Source organism: Anolis sagrei, chromosome 6 (assembly GCF_037176765.1).
Source record: "Anolis sagrei isolate rAnoSag1 chromosome 6, rAnoSag1.mat, whole genome shotgun sequence".
NCBI classification, from domain to species: domain Eukaryota; kingdom Metazoa; phylum Chordata; class Lepidosauria; order Squamata; family Dactyloidae; genus Anolis; species Anolis sagrei.
In genome coordinates this window covers 33,055,717-33,069,748 of record NC_090026.1, presented here as the reverse complement: position 1 = coordinate 33,069,748, position 14,032 = coordinate 33,055,717, and the positions used below count along the sequence as shown (strand labels likewise).

General features: G+C 42.9%; 1 protein-coding gene across 2 annotated transcripts in view; it reads right to left on the bottom strand.

The window, feature by feature from the left end:
* Positions 1 to 14,019, bottom strand: part of HOXB9 (homeobox B9) — a 60,832-nt gene extending 46,813 nt beyond the window's left edge. For both annotated transcript variants that reach the window (XM_060780863.2, XM_060780864.2), the window contains exon 1: positions 13,156 to 14,019. In XM_060780863.2, coding sequence (XP_060636846.2) covers positions 13,156 to 13,645 — 490 coding nt within the window. In that variant the 5' untranslated portion in view covers positions 13,646 to 14,019. The remainder of the gene's footprint in view (positions 1 to 13,155) is intronic.
* Between the last annotated feature and the right edge of the window lie 13 nt (positions 14,020 to 14,032).

The following is a 14,032-nucleotide window of genomic DNA, read 5'->3' as shown; positions in this document are numbered from 1 at the left end:
CAGAAGGCTGACCTCTTGCCCCTGCCTTGGCCAGTTGTTTGCCCGACTGTCAACAAAACTAAAGTCCAGGTTAATACTCAGGATGACCTCTAGGCGGCGCTGTTTAGTTAAACACATACTGTTTTTATGTATTGTCGAAGGCTTTCATGGCTGGAATCACTAGGTTCTTGTGGGGGTTTTTTCGGGCTATATGGCCATGTTCTAGAGGCATTTTCTCCTGACGTTTCGCTTGCATCTATGGCAAGCATCCTCAGATGTAGTGACAGGCATGTGGTTTTAAAAGTAAAATAAAATTCCCCCCCCCCCCGAAATTTTCATGGTGGTTCGCGAAAAGGCCTTAATGATGCATTATTTAAACTGTTATGTTTATTCATATCATGATCTGATCACCATACTCAATATATCCCATATGCATGGGGGTATTGGGGTAATGATACAAAAGGTTTTCTAGGCTAGACCCTCTTTCACTCAGACTCAGCCCCCCCCCCCGAAACTCAGCCCCCCCTGAAACCCCCCCCTGAAAAAAAATTCAGCCCCCCCCCCAAACGAAATCCTGGCTATGGGCCTGTGTAGTGAGGTCTGTTGGAATTAGGAAAATGGGTTTATATATCTGTGGAATGACTGGGGTGGGGCAAAGGACAAAGAGCTCTTCTCTGCTGGAGCTAGGTGTGAATGTTTCAACTGACCACCTTCATTAACATTTGAAGGCCTGGCTGAGCCTGGGGGAATCTTTTGTTGAGAGGTATTAAGATGTGCCTGGTTGTTTCCTCTCTGCTGTTTTGCTGTTGTAATTTTAGAGTTTTTTAATACTGGTAGCCAGCTTTTGTTCATTTTCATGGTCTCCTCCTTTCTGTTGAAATTGTCCACATGCTTGTGGATTTCAATGGCTTCTCTGTGTAGTTTGACATGGAATCAACAAAAGATTCCCCCAGGCTCAGCCAGGCCTTCAAATGCTAGTGAAGGTGGTCAGTTGAAACATTCACACCTAGCTCCAGCAGAGAAGAGCTCTTTGCCCCACCCCAGTCATTCCACAGATATATAAACTCATTTTCTTAGTTCCAACAGACCTCACTACCTCTGAGGATGCTTGCCATAGATGCAGATGAAACGTCAGGAGAAAATGCCTCTAGAACATGGCCATATAGCCTGAAAAAGCCCACAAGAACATACTGTTTTTATATTATACAAAATCATTACAGAACTCTGATTTAGTGTTGCTCAAGACAGTTTCCTGACCAGAACTGAGTGAGGCTGACAGTGCAAACTTCGTTGGGGTTCAAATGGACTTCTCCCATGATAGGAAAGCAGAGCCCGAGTTTGAATCCCATTAAACTCAAGTGGATTTATTCCCAAATCAGTGCGTAGAAGGCGGCAGAGCCTTCACAATGGAAGCTTATATTTCCTCAGAAATTGGTCCCATTAAGTTCAATAGCACAGGCTCTATAAATGCGTACTCAGGATTGCAAGCGACAGTATTTAAAGTTAATAGAATGGACTTGGGAGAGGGAAGGCGGTTTTCTTTATGGGTTCTTTCTAAACTGACAGTAAAATACAGATTGTAAAATTTACTTGAAACAGTAAAGGAATGTTACTTAAAAAGAGGCAGCCGCTGAATAGCGAGAAATGTACTCTAGGCCGGGGAAGGGAGGGAAGCGGAATTTCCCAGCAATTGGCTAAAATCGGAGTTTTAGCCGTTTATTTCGGGGTTGAATGCTTCTACTTTTTGCTTTCTCCAGCGGTATTTTTGGAGGGAGGATATAATGAAGCGAGGCTGTTTTTTTTGATGTACACAATTATTGCTTACAGAACGATATAGTACGTTGATTAAAATTTTAACATGAAGGAAGAAGTGAATTTTCCGGGCTGTATGGCCATGAAGAAGCATTCTCTCCTGACGTTTCGCCCACATCTATGGCAGGAATCCTCGGAGGTTAAATGTACTGTCGAAGGCATTCCTGGCCGGAATCACTGGGTTGTTGTGAGTTTTCCGGGCTGTATGGCCGTATTCTAGAAGCATTCTCTCCTGAGTTTCGCCTACATCTATGGCAGGAATCCTCGGAGGTTAAATGTACTGTCGAAGGCTTTCATGGCCGGAATTACTTGTTTGTTGTGAGTTTTCCGGGCTGTATGGCCGTATTCTAGAAGCATTATCTCCTGACTTTTCGTCTACAACTATGGCAGGCATCCTCAGAAGTTGTGAGGTCAGTTGGAAACTAGGAAAATTGGGTTTATATATCTGTGGATTGTCCAGGGTGGGGGAAAGAACTCTTGTCTGTTTGAGGTAGATGTGAATGGGGGATATATAAACCCCTTTTTCCTAGTTTTCATCCGACCTCCCAGCCTCTGAGGATGCCTGCCATAGATGCAGGCGAAACGTCAGGAAAGAATGCTTCTGGAACGTGGCCCTACAGCCTGGAAAACTCACAACAATCCTCAGAGGTTGTGAGGGCTGTTGGTGATCCTTGGGCCAGTCCTTGGTGTGTTTCCATGAAAGAGAGAAAAAATTATAGCTAGTGGGCATAAATATTATGCTAGTACACAGGGAAAACATTCTACACTACCATATAATCCAGATTATCAAATCAGATAATCCACATTATCTGCTTTGAACTGGATTATATCAGTCTACACTGCCATATGATCCAGTTCCAAGCAGAGAATCTTAATTTCACATAGCACTGTAGAAGGAGCCTTAAGGGTCTTGGCACAATGGGGAGGGTTGGTATGCTTCTATCTAGAAAAATATGTAATAAAAATATTTCTCTCCCCTCGGTTTCCTCTCCATTCTTTGCCATTAAAAATACCCTCTCCTCTAAGGCTGGATTTACAGTCCTATATCTCAGAGACTGATCCCTTATCTGCTTATCTCAAATTATCTGGCAATGTAGACTTACATTATCCACTTCAAAGCAGATAATCTGGGATGATAATCAGTGTACTTCTAGCCTAAGAGAGTAACTTGAGATCTTGGCGCAGGAAGTGACAGTAGCAATACTAAAAAAAACAAGGGAATTCCAGACAAGAATCAATCAGTGCCAACTAACACCTCCCAACAAAGGATCATCCCAGGCAGCAACCAGCCAAGCTTTGAAGCTACAAGGGCATTACATGCTAATCAAGATGGCCAATTGCATCATTCACACTTGTCTCAAACAGATAAGAGTTCTTTCTCCCACTTTGGATATTTCACAGATATCTAAACCTCACTTGCCTAGTTTCCTCTCAAACTCTGAGGGTGCCTGGCATAGATGTGGGCGAAACATCAGGAGAGAATGCTTCTGCAATATGGCCATGCAAACTCACAGCAACCCAGTGATTCCGGCCATGAAAGCCTTCCACAACACAAAGAAGTGAGAACTTCACAGTCGCATCTCTTTCCCCCAATTATTGATTGAGATTGACTTCAAGGACAAGTCGGAGGACCAATAGAAGTGTGAAGTGCTTCATTGGCCCAAGATTAAACAGCAAAGAACATTAATGGTGAGGTTTTTTCTCAGGTCTACTCGGAAATAAGTCTCTTTTAATTCCCTTGACGTTGGTTTCCATTAAATATATTTGCCTATGTAGTTTCGATTGTTATTTTCTCAAAACCAGCAGCTGTAAAATAGGCATTTACAGAGGACAAACCTCACTTTTCTGCTTCATATCAACTCTCTGGGTGGATCTACACCAGAAAATTAACGCAGTTTTGACTTCCATGGCATGCTGCTATGGAATCATGGAAGCTGTAGTTAGACGAGGTCCTCAAATGAAAAATACTGCTGCCTTTTCAAACTACAAATCCCATAATCCCATACCATTGAGTCATGGCTAGTTAAAATAGCTGGAGAATGAGTCATGGAAAACACTCAGTTTAGAGCAGGCATGGGCAAACTTGGGCCCTTCAGGTGTTTTGGACTCCAACTCCCACAATTCCTAACAGCCCCAGGCCCCTTCCTTTTCTCCCTCAGCCGCTTAAGTGGAAATAACAACTTTCTCAGGCCTTGTATACTAGTTATTTGTTATGTATATAATTCAGATTGCTTACTGTATAGTATATGTGCATATTGGTATGCAATTTTTCTTAACTCTGTGTTGTGGGAGGGGCTGAAGACCATGTGACCAGATCTGGGACTATTCAGATCTCAGACTCCATTTTAGAAACTGTATGCTTTTAGAAGTCAGGAGAAACAGAATGTTTTAGAAAGATAGAGACTCTGTTAGACTCTTAGACCAGAGAGAGGCTTTAGACTTTGGACTGTTGTTTATAAGAAAGGTGTTCTGTGTTATCTGCACAGAGAAACTACTTCAAATCCTACCTGTAACTGGATTAATATGCAGTGTACATGTGTGCTTAATACAAGAAGTTTGTGAGTAAACCAAATATGTCACTTTTAAAGAAGACTATTTTATTTTTGGTCTCTTGAAAGCATGATTTAGATCAAGATGTTTTAAGGGATAGTAGATGTTTTGGGCAACTGAAAGAAACATTTCTGAAACTCTGCTATATATGTTTTTGTGCATGGGCATATCTTTGTTCCTAACAGTTCAAAGAGATAACCAGGTATATCAGTTTAACAGCTGAGAAATCTAGGACCCTTCCACACACCCCTATATCCCAGAATATCAAGGCAGGAAATCTCACATTTAAATATGGATTCAGATAACCCAGTTCAAAGCAAATATTGTGGGATTTTCTGACTTGATATTCTGGGATATAGGGCTGTGTGGATAGGCCCCTAATTGCTTTGCATGAATGCTAGAGGATATTTACCACTAAGGAGAAAGTTGATTCAAGCTAGTTTTTAACTCTTCTCAGGGAGATTCCTGGTTTTCCTAAAAGGTTTTGCATAACCATTTCCCAAAAGGTTATGGAGATTTCCATTTCCCAAAAGATCTCACTATGACCCCCAAAAAGGAGTCCCAAGTGCAAAGTATGACCACTAGCCACATGTAGGAAAAAATTAAGCTTAACTTTAAACTATATAGGCAGTTCTTGGCTCATTTGGGCCTCATCACACTAGGAAAAAAATCACTTACAAAATGAAGTGAGAGAAAAGAGTTATGTCTCCACTGAAGCTTTATCCCCAATTCTTGTTTCCACAATAATCCATTTTTTTTTCAAAATCCAATGATCACAGGGACAGAAAGTGAGATGAAATCTTCTGAAGAGGGGGACAGAAAACAAACCAAACACCACAAGGGTGTTCACCCTTCTCTATGCTTTCCAAAGCGTAGCTGGAGTTACACTTTGAAAATGTACCTGTTCCGACTTACAAACAAATTCAACTAAAGCACCTACCTTGTTCGTAACTTGGGGGCTGCAGATTCCCAGATTAGTTTAGTGTTTACACCTTAATTTATTTTTCTGGTTATTTAATATTTAATGCTTATTTTACTTAAGTGAGATTTGTCTTTACTGTTCTAATGTAGCACAAATCCTATGTAAAATCATACTACGTATTTTTGACATTAATATTGAAATCTGAAATATATACAGAAAGTCTTTACTGCCTGTACAGATTCATGAAAGAGAAATGGCACTGCAAAGGCATGCTTCATTCAAAACAGACTCAAGATCTGAAAAGACTGAAGCCACTAATCTATTTCATATGCAATTATTTTAAAGAGGAATATATTACACGTTGAGCTGCAAATGCTGAATGTTGTTGCTTGTTCACATCCATATGATTCATTAGACAATGAATAGAGTCCCTTTGGCACAATGGGTTAAACCAGGGGTCCTCAAACTTTTCAAACAGAGGGCTGGGTCACAGACCCTCAAACAAGAAAGGAGATTCCATCTGAACATGAGGAAGAACTTCCTGACTGTGAGAGCCGTTCAGCAGTGGAACTCTCTGCCCCGGAGTGTGGTGGAGGCTCCTTCTTTGGAAGCTTTTAAACAGAGGTTGGATGGCCATCTGTCAGGGGTGATTTAAATGCAATATTCCTGCTTCTTGGCAGGGGGTTGGACTGGATGGCCCATGAGGTCTCTTCCAACTCTTTGATTCTATGATTCTATGATTCTATGAAACTGTTGGAGGGCCGGATTATAATTTGAAAAAAAAACAATGAATGAATTCCTATGCACACTGTACATATCATATTTGTAGTGCAAAACAATTAAAAACAACACAATAATTACAATGACGAAGAATTTCAACAAATATAAAATTATTAGTATTTCAATGGGAAGTGTGGACCTACTTTTGGCTGATGAGATAGGATTGTTGTTGTGTGCTTTCAAGTTGTTTCAGACTTAGTTTGACCCTGAGCGAGGGCCTGGTAAATGACCTTGGAGGTCCCTATCCAGCCCCGGGTCTTAGTTTGAGGACCCCTGGGTTAAACCCTTGTGCACGCAGGACTGAAGACCAATTGGAATCGGGATGATGAGCTCCCTCTGTCAGCTCCAGCTCATGAGAGAAACCTCCCACAAGGATGGTAGACGAGCAAAACATCCGGGGCATACCCTGGGCAACTTCCTTGTAGACTGCCAATTCTCTCACACAAGAAGCGACTTGCAGTTTCTCAAGTCGCTCCTGGCACGGTAAAAAAAATTAGACAATAGACCAAGTCCTGATCTTTTATTGAGCTTTGGTACTTGAATGTTTTTTGTATAAACTGGTACAAAAGCCTCTCCAAAAGTGCCTCCTGGAGGATTTTTTAAAAAACACGTGTCAAGGTTTTTCCAAAGTCCTACATTTTCAAAGTCGAGGAATTTTTACTCCCTCCAAAGTTCATGGTGGTTTCAACAAGAACAAAAAAAATAAGAATAAAAACAAAACTACCCTGTGAAATTGCTTTCCGCATATGCTCCTGATCCGAGCAATTAAGCCTTTCTTTAATTAGCAGAAGTGGGGTTGTTTGTTTGCTTGTTCCCCCAGAAAATGGTTCAGGGCGAAACCTTATCCTTTTTTTAAAAAAATGGGAAAGAAACGCAATTTAACAGCAGGTAGAAAATCAGCTTGATGGCTTCTCTGAACGTTTCCCCCCACCCGCCCACCAATGCCATAAATTGCCAAAATGTTTTTTCGAGACACTCCGTGGACGAAGCCAATGAGCTCTCCCATCTGTACCGGCGCCTTGGAAACTTTTCCTAAATTGGATTTTGGCTCGCGAGCCCGTGCGGTTTGGCGGTGGCTGTTGTTGTTGTTGTTGTTGTTTTTCAGGATGGCGGAGTCACATACCGCTGGAAGGAGCCATAACGGGGAGAACTTTTATTTCCAGTCTGTTTGGGGCTCAAGAGGACTCGTTTTCTCCAGGGCTTGTTCTGAGGCAACGGACCGGAACCCGAGCTGCCGTTTCCAAGGTTATTGCAAGTTTGCTAATGTTTGGAGTCAGGCCGGTGAGTTAAAACCCTGAGCTGACGAGACCAAAAAACCAAACAAAGACATGCCCACAAGGAAGAGAGCTCTCAAGCAGGCAAGCTTACCTCCTTCACCTTGGAAGGTTGACTGACCCAGACCTGAATTAGGTAAAGGGTAATGAATAACTAACGGGAGGGGGAGGGAGGAGGAGATTCCTGGTTTCAGTCAAGATCAAAGATTAGAAGGCCGTTTCACACAGCTTCCAACTTTCCCAATGCCTTTTGGGGGGGGGGGGGGGGAGTCAAGATTCTGCCTTTATCTTGGCAAACTATGAGAACTACAGATGATAAAGCGAGGAAGATAATATGGTGTTAAATGAACAATTAAATGTTTTTGTTGTTCATTCGTTCAGTCGCTTAGGACTCTTCGTGACCTCACGGACCAGCCCACGCCAGAGCTCCCTGTCGGCCGTCACCACCCCCAGCTCCTTCAAGGTTAACAATTAAATCATTTATTTATGTGAATTATTTTGAAAGATTTCTTGGTTACTATATGCTAAAATATTGTTAAACAATTTAATTCCCATCATTTTTTTTTAGAAACTGCAAGTCGCTTGTGGTATGAGAGAACTGGCTGTCTGCAAGGACTTTGCTGATAGGAGAGAATTGGTCTTTTGCAAGGGCATTGCTGGTATAAGTGAACTGGCTGTCTGTAAGGATGATGCCCGGATGTTTTACCATCATATGGGAGGCTTCTCTCCTGTCCCCGCATGAGAAGCTGGAGCTGACAGTGGGAGCTCACCTCGCTATAACTGCCGCCTCTCTTTCCAAAACATTCCCAAGGCAGAAGCACCAGCTCCACCAAAGTTAAGCAAGGATGATTTTACCACCTTTGGGCGGGCGGGGGGGGGGGGGAGGGTTGGGTTTCGATCATGTCTTTGCATGAGAAGCTGAAGCTGACAGCGGGAGCTCACCCCGCTAGGATTGCCACCTCTCTTTCCAAAACATTTCCAAGGCACGAGCACCAGTTCCATCAAAGTTAAGCAAAGATGATGCCCGGATGTTTTACCATCATATGGGGGGCTTCTCTCATGTCCCCGCATGAGAAGCTGGAGCTGACAGCGAGAGCTCACCCTGCTAGGATTGCCGCCTCTCTTTCCAAAAACCTTCCCAAGGCAGGAGCACCAGTCCCACCAAAGTTAAACATTAAAATAACAATACAACCCCCTCCAAACAGGAGTCCTCAAAACACAACTGGTAACTCTGGGCCCTTCCACACAGCTCTATAATCCAGAATATCAAGGTACCTACAATATCCGCTTTGAATTTGGTTATCTGAGTCCACGCTGCCATATATTCTAGTTCAAAGCAGAAAATGTGAGATTTTATTTAGCTGTCTGGGGACCCCAGACGCTCAACTTTGGGGTGCATTATATGCCTACTTTTCCTATTATCCTTTTATTTTCATAATGTGCATTTTGGATTTCAGTCCTTGTAACTCCCTCCCCGATTTCTTTCCCTCTTTCTGGTTAATCGTTAAGGTTTGTCCGGCAGGAAGGACTTCGAGAGAGGAGGAGAAGGAAAGGCCCAGCGAATGGGAACTCCAGATAAAGGGAAGTGGGTCGCAAAGAAGGCGTGAGGACAAGCCTCAGGTGTAGGCTCTCTTCTAACCTTCCTTTCTTCCCTCTCTCTGCCTTAGGAAGTTGAAGCCGCTGCAGAGAGTTGTGGAGGCGCCTGGAAGGCCGCAGTATTTTAACGGTAGAGACTCCAACAAGTTCAGAGTAAGTGGGCATGTAATCCTGATGGAGAAAGACGTCCAAAGCAATTGGCACAGCAATTAAGGGCTCCATCGGGCTTAAGGCAGGAGTTTGGGACGTTAGACTAGATCCAACTGCCAGTTTCAACTAGAGGAGACTCACAGAAGCAATGGAATTCACTCCTATTTGGATCAATAATAACACTAGCCTCATATCCCTTAACCTAGTAAATAGAGAGACAAATCCTTAAACCTTCTATCATATTTCTGTCTTCTCAGGGCCTTTCCAGACAGGTCCTTTATCCCAGGATCTGATCCCAGGTTTTCTCTTTATCCCAGATTATCTTGCAGGGAGGGGGGGGGCTCATATAATCCAGTTTAATACAGGAGCCCCCTTGGCGCACAGGATTGCTGGCCGAAAGGTTGCGAATTGGAAACAGTTGGAATCCGAGTAGCGGGGTGAGCTCCCTCTGTCAGCTCCAGCTTCTCATAGGATGGTAAAACACCAGGCCTTTCCCTGGGCAACTTGCAGACGGCCAGTGCTCTCACACCAGAAACGACTTACAGTTTCTCAAGTCGCTCCTGACACACACACACACACACAAAATGCAGGAAAATTGGTATCAGATCCAGGGATATAGGGTCTGTCTGGAAGGACTCTCAGTCTATTTCTTTCTTCTGTTCACTTTTATTTTCTCTCTCTCTCCATACACACACATATATATCTGAGGCCCTGAGTCCGCCCCCCCCCTTGGGGTTGAGAAGGGCGAGTAGAAATTATGTTAATAATAATAATAATAATAATAATAATAATATAATATGGCGCTCTCTATAAATGTAATGTTCGTTTATGGGATTAACATAACTCAAAAACCACTGGACGAATTAACACCAAATTTGGACACAATACACCTATCAGGCCAACGAGTGACCGTCACTCATAAAAAAAACTGGAAAACACACCAGAAGAGGCTTAAAAAGCCCAAAAAACACCAAAAAACAAAAATACAGTATAATGCATGCGCAAAACCACATATATACACAAACACACATATACAAACACATTTAAACCAACACATATATACACACAACACAGACTGGGCCACAGCAACGGATGGCAGTGGACTGCTACTTACTATCTATCTGTCTGTCTATCTATCTATCTATCTATCTATGAAGAACCATAGATGGAGAAATTGATCTATTTTTCTATATGGACCAGCAGAGTCAAAGGTGTAGAAATACCTCTATCTAGGAAGATCGATATCTATGAAGATAGATAGATCCATAGACCCTCCTTTTGTCTATTTAGAAGTAATTACCACCAAATTCTATGCTATGTGTAGCCAGAAAATAGATGTCGGAAGAAAACATGGATGGGATTGTGCCCAGTGCTTAACAGCCCTGCTAATCTTTGAAATACAAAACACTCACAGACAATACATTACACAATGTGTAGGGATTCCGTGTTGGGTAGTGTTTGGCGGGTGGAAAAACGAGCTGGACAGAAAAATACACAGAAGGAAATGGATATGAGAGAGAAATAAAAGGACAGAAGGGAAATGGAACGATATGAAAGAGAAGTAAATAAAAAGCTTCAGCCCTTATTTTGCTAGTGCTGACATTATGGTCTGAGTACTATTCGTCGTTTGGGCCTCGCTATTTATGTGTTACTTTTAAAAAAGGCTTCAAGGAGTGACGGTGGGGAAAGGAGAAAGGAAAGAAGGAAATGAAGAAGAAAGAAAGAAAGAAAGAAAGAGATTTGTTCTGATCTGCTTTTCAGCAATCAGCCTCAGCAGGAAAAGAAATAGCCCGCCCCATCTGTACTTCCTAATAAGTTACTTTTTCTTATTGTCTCTTGTTCCAGACCCGAATTCCATTTAACGGGAGGGATGAATGGATTCCTTTCCAAGGAGGCGAGTTCGGGTAAGGATTCGCTTTGATATTGAACGGCTCCATTCCTCTATACACTTGAGCCTTGGACGATGGCTCCTCAATGCAACTGAAAGGCTGGCCTTCCCTTGAGCTTGATGCTATCTATCTACGCATTTCTTTCTCTTGGTTGTCTGTTTTGACCTCATTTCCGCCACAGATAAGAAAAAGAGGATGCCCAATGCCATCGGACGTCACTCTGATAACCATAGTTACTGGGAAACTAATAAAATAATATTTTTAATTGCTAGTATAGCCATTGTATTTTCTACAAGCTCTCTAAAATGGTTTCACTTAAGTAGTAAAGGAGAAAAGAGGACTCTGGGGGAAATCATGCGTCATGTTTTAATATCTATGTTTTAAAAAAGAGTTTTTTAATGCCTTCCCTTCATTTTTAATGTCCCAGAGACACCCATTTTCCCGAGGCGCAAGTGTGCTTTGGTCCAATGCAAGAATTGCCAAATTGCTGTTCTTTTGGATGAATACTTTCTGGTTTACTTTGAATGGGTTTGTGTGGGAGAATTTCCCGCCGGGTTAGTTAGGCCTTCTGAGATTTTCTCAATATGGCTGTCCACGCCTTTCTAAGCCATGGCGCCAAATTGTCAACATCGCTTGGAACCAGCCAGGGAAAATTATTTTTTTAATTTAAAAAAATCAAACTTTACATATTCCTTCTTCTGCCTTGAAATGAAAAACGAAGACAAATAATAATAATAATAATAATAATAATAATAATAATAATCCAGGATATATATATCGTTTGCTGTGACATACTGTGTTTTTGTGTCAGAATAATAATAATAATAATAATAATAATAATAATAATAATTTAAAAATTCGTGTCAGGGGCGACTTGAGAAACTGAAAGTCGCTTCTGGTGCGAGAGAATTGGCCCGTCTGCAAGGACGTTGCCCAAGGGAACTTCTGACCTGTTGGGCTTCAGGGTTTAACCCATAGCGCCATGGAGGCTCCTAATAATAATAATATAAAATAATAATAATATAATATTAAAAATAATTAAACTATTATATTCTCCCCCGTCGCTTCTGTTGTGAGAAAATTGACCGTCTGCAAGGACGTTCCCCAAGGGAACTTCCGACCTGTTAGTCTTCAGGCGCAAAGGTTTAACCCATTTCGCCAAGGAGGCTCTTAATAATAATAATAATAATATAAAAATAATATTAAAAATAATTAAACTATTTTTATTCTCCCATCTCTTCCCAAGGGGGGGGGGGACAACAAATATTTTAATTTATTATATATATATATATATATATATATATATATTCTTTTTTCTTATATTTCTTACATTTCCCCCCAATAATAATAATAATAATAATAATAATCTGCTTTCCTTTAAATCCTACTTTTCTTTATTTGGAACTCAGATGACCCGCGGTTGTATTTTTATCTAGAGCCTTTCCCCGCAGGGACCAACTTGAGGGTCCTCACATTCCCACCCCAATAACCACTTGTTACAACCGTTTCAAGAACGCCAACTAAAAAAATTCTTCCCCATTTCGTGAGTTTCTTTTTCATGGGTTTTGGGAGGCACCTTGGATAGGCAAGTGACATAATGAGGCAAGGATTGCGTATCTGAACTTGGCAGTAAATACTATATAGTATTGTCGAAGACTTTCATGGCCGGAATCACTAGGTTGTTGTGAATTTTCCGGGCTATGTGGCCATGTTCCAGAAGCATTTTCTCCTGACGTTTCGCCTGCATCTAGAATTGCGTATCTGAACTTGGCCGTAAATACTAAATAGTATTGTCGAAGGCCTTCATGGCCGGAATCACTGGGTTGTTGTGAGTTTTCAGGCTGTATGGCCATGTTCCAGAAGCATTTTCTCCTGACGTTTCGCCTGCATCTAGAATTGCGTATCTGAACTTGGCAGTAAATATTAAAAAATATTATCGAAGGCTTTCATGTCCGGAATCGCTGGGTTGTTGTGAGTTTTCCGGGCTGTATGGCCATGTTCCAGAAGCATTTTCTCCTGACGTTTCGCCTGCAAATGCTTCTGGAACATGGTCATACAGCCCGGTAAACTCACAACAACTCAATACTAAATAGCATCAAAGCGCAGGAGGACTTAGAACTATTACAATTAAAACGACTTTTTGTAATTTCGGGTTTTCTATCCCCCTTACTACCCCGAATCCTCGCCAACGCAATGTACCCACCTGGCGCAAGGTGATGGCTCTGGGTGAGATGTAGTGAGGACTGCTTCTGGAGAGGCTGTTTCTCTTCCTCCTCGGCTTCCTCTTCCTCGGGGTCTCTCTCCAGGGGCCCATAGTTCGGTTTCAGCAAGATGGACACCCCGTTATCTCTTCTAGTCTCCCCGAAACCCGTGGGAGAAGCGGGTGAAGGGTTTCCTGGGCGCAGAGTCCCATCCGGAGGGGCCGAAGTCCATTCCCGGGCAGGTGAAGGGGTCGGGAGGGGGAGGCAACGGGGAGGGTCGGAAGGGCAAGCTGGGTCCCTTCCTGCCGAAGGGAACTTCTCGGCCTCAAAAGCCAAGCAGGAGGACTCCTCAAGGTCTTTGCTCCTCGGCGCAAACAGGCACGACGAGCGGATCTTGGGCGCCCGGAACTCATGGTGGGGATGGTGGCCTCTCCAGCCTGGGTGGTGGCAAGGAGGCGGCAGGAAGCGCAGTCCGGACTGGGGGCCGCTCATGGTTCTCCCCGCCCCATGGAACCCCTTCCTTGCAGCAAGGCAAGGGGGAACTCACAGATCGAGGTGAGAGATTGAGAGCGTGGGGAAGATTGGCAGGAAAGTTGGGGGAAGAGCTGGAGGGGGTGCCTGCCTCTCTGTGTGCGGGAGAGAGGGAGTGCTGAAGGGAAAAAAGGTCCTTAGCAATGGACTTATCTGTTGGAAAACCACTTCCGGCGGACCAGCCAATCCCAGATGGACATGGCTTCTACGGACATCCCCTGGTGTCAATTTTAATGGCAAACTTTACTGGCTTTGTGGAGCGACTCATCTTTCCTCCTTCTCCTTCTTTAAAGAAATCTTTTGCTGCCAACATCTGCTACAACTCATTCCTTCCACGGTCACCCCTCC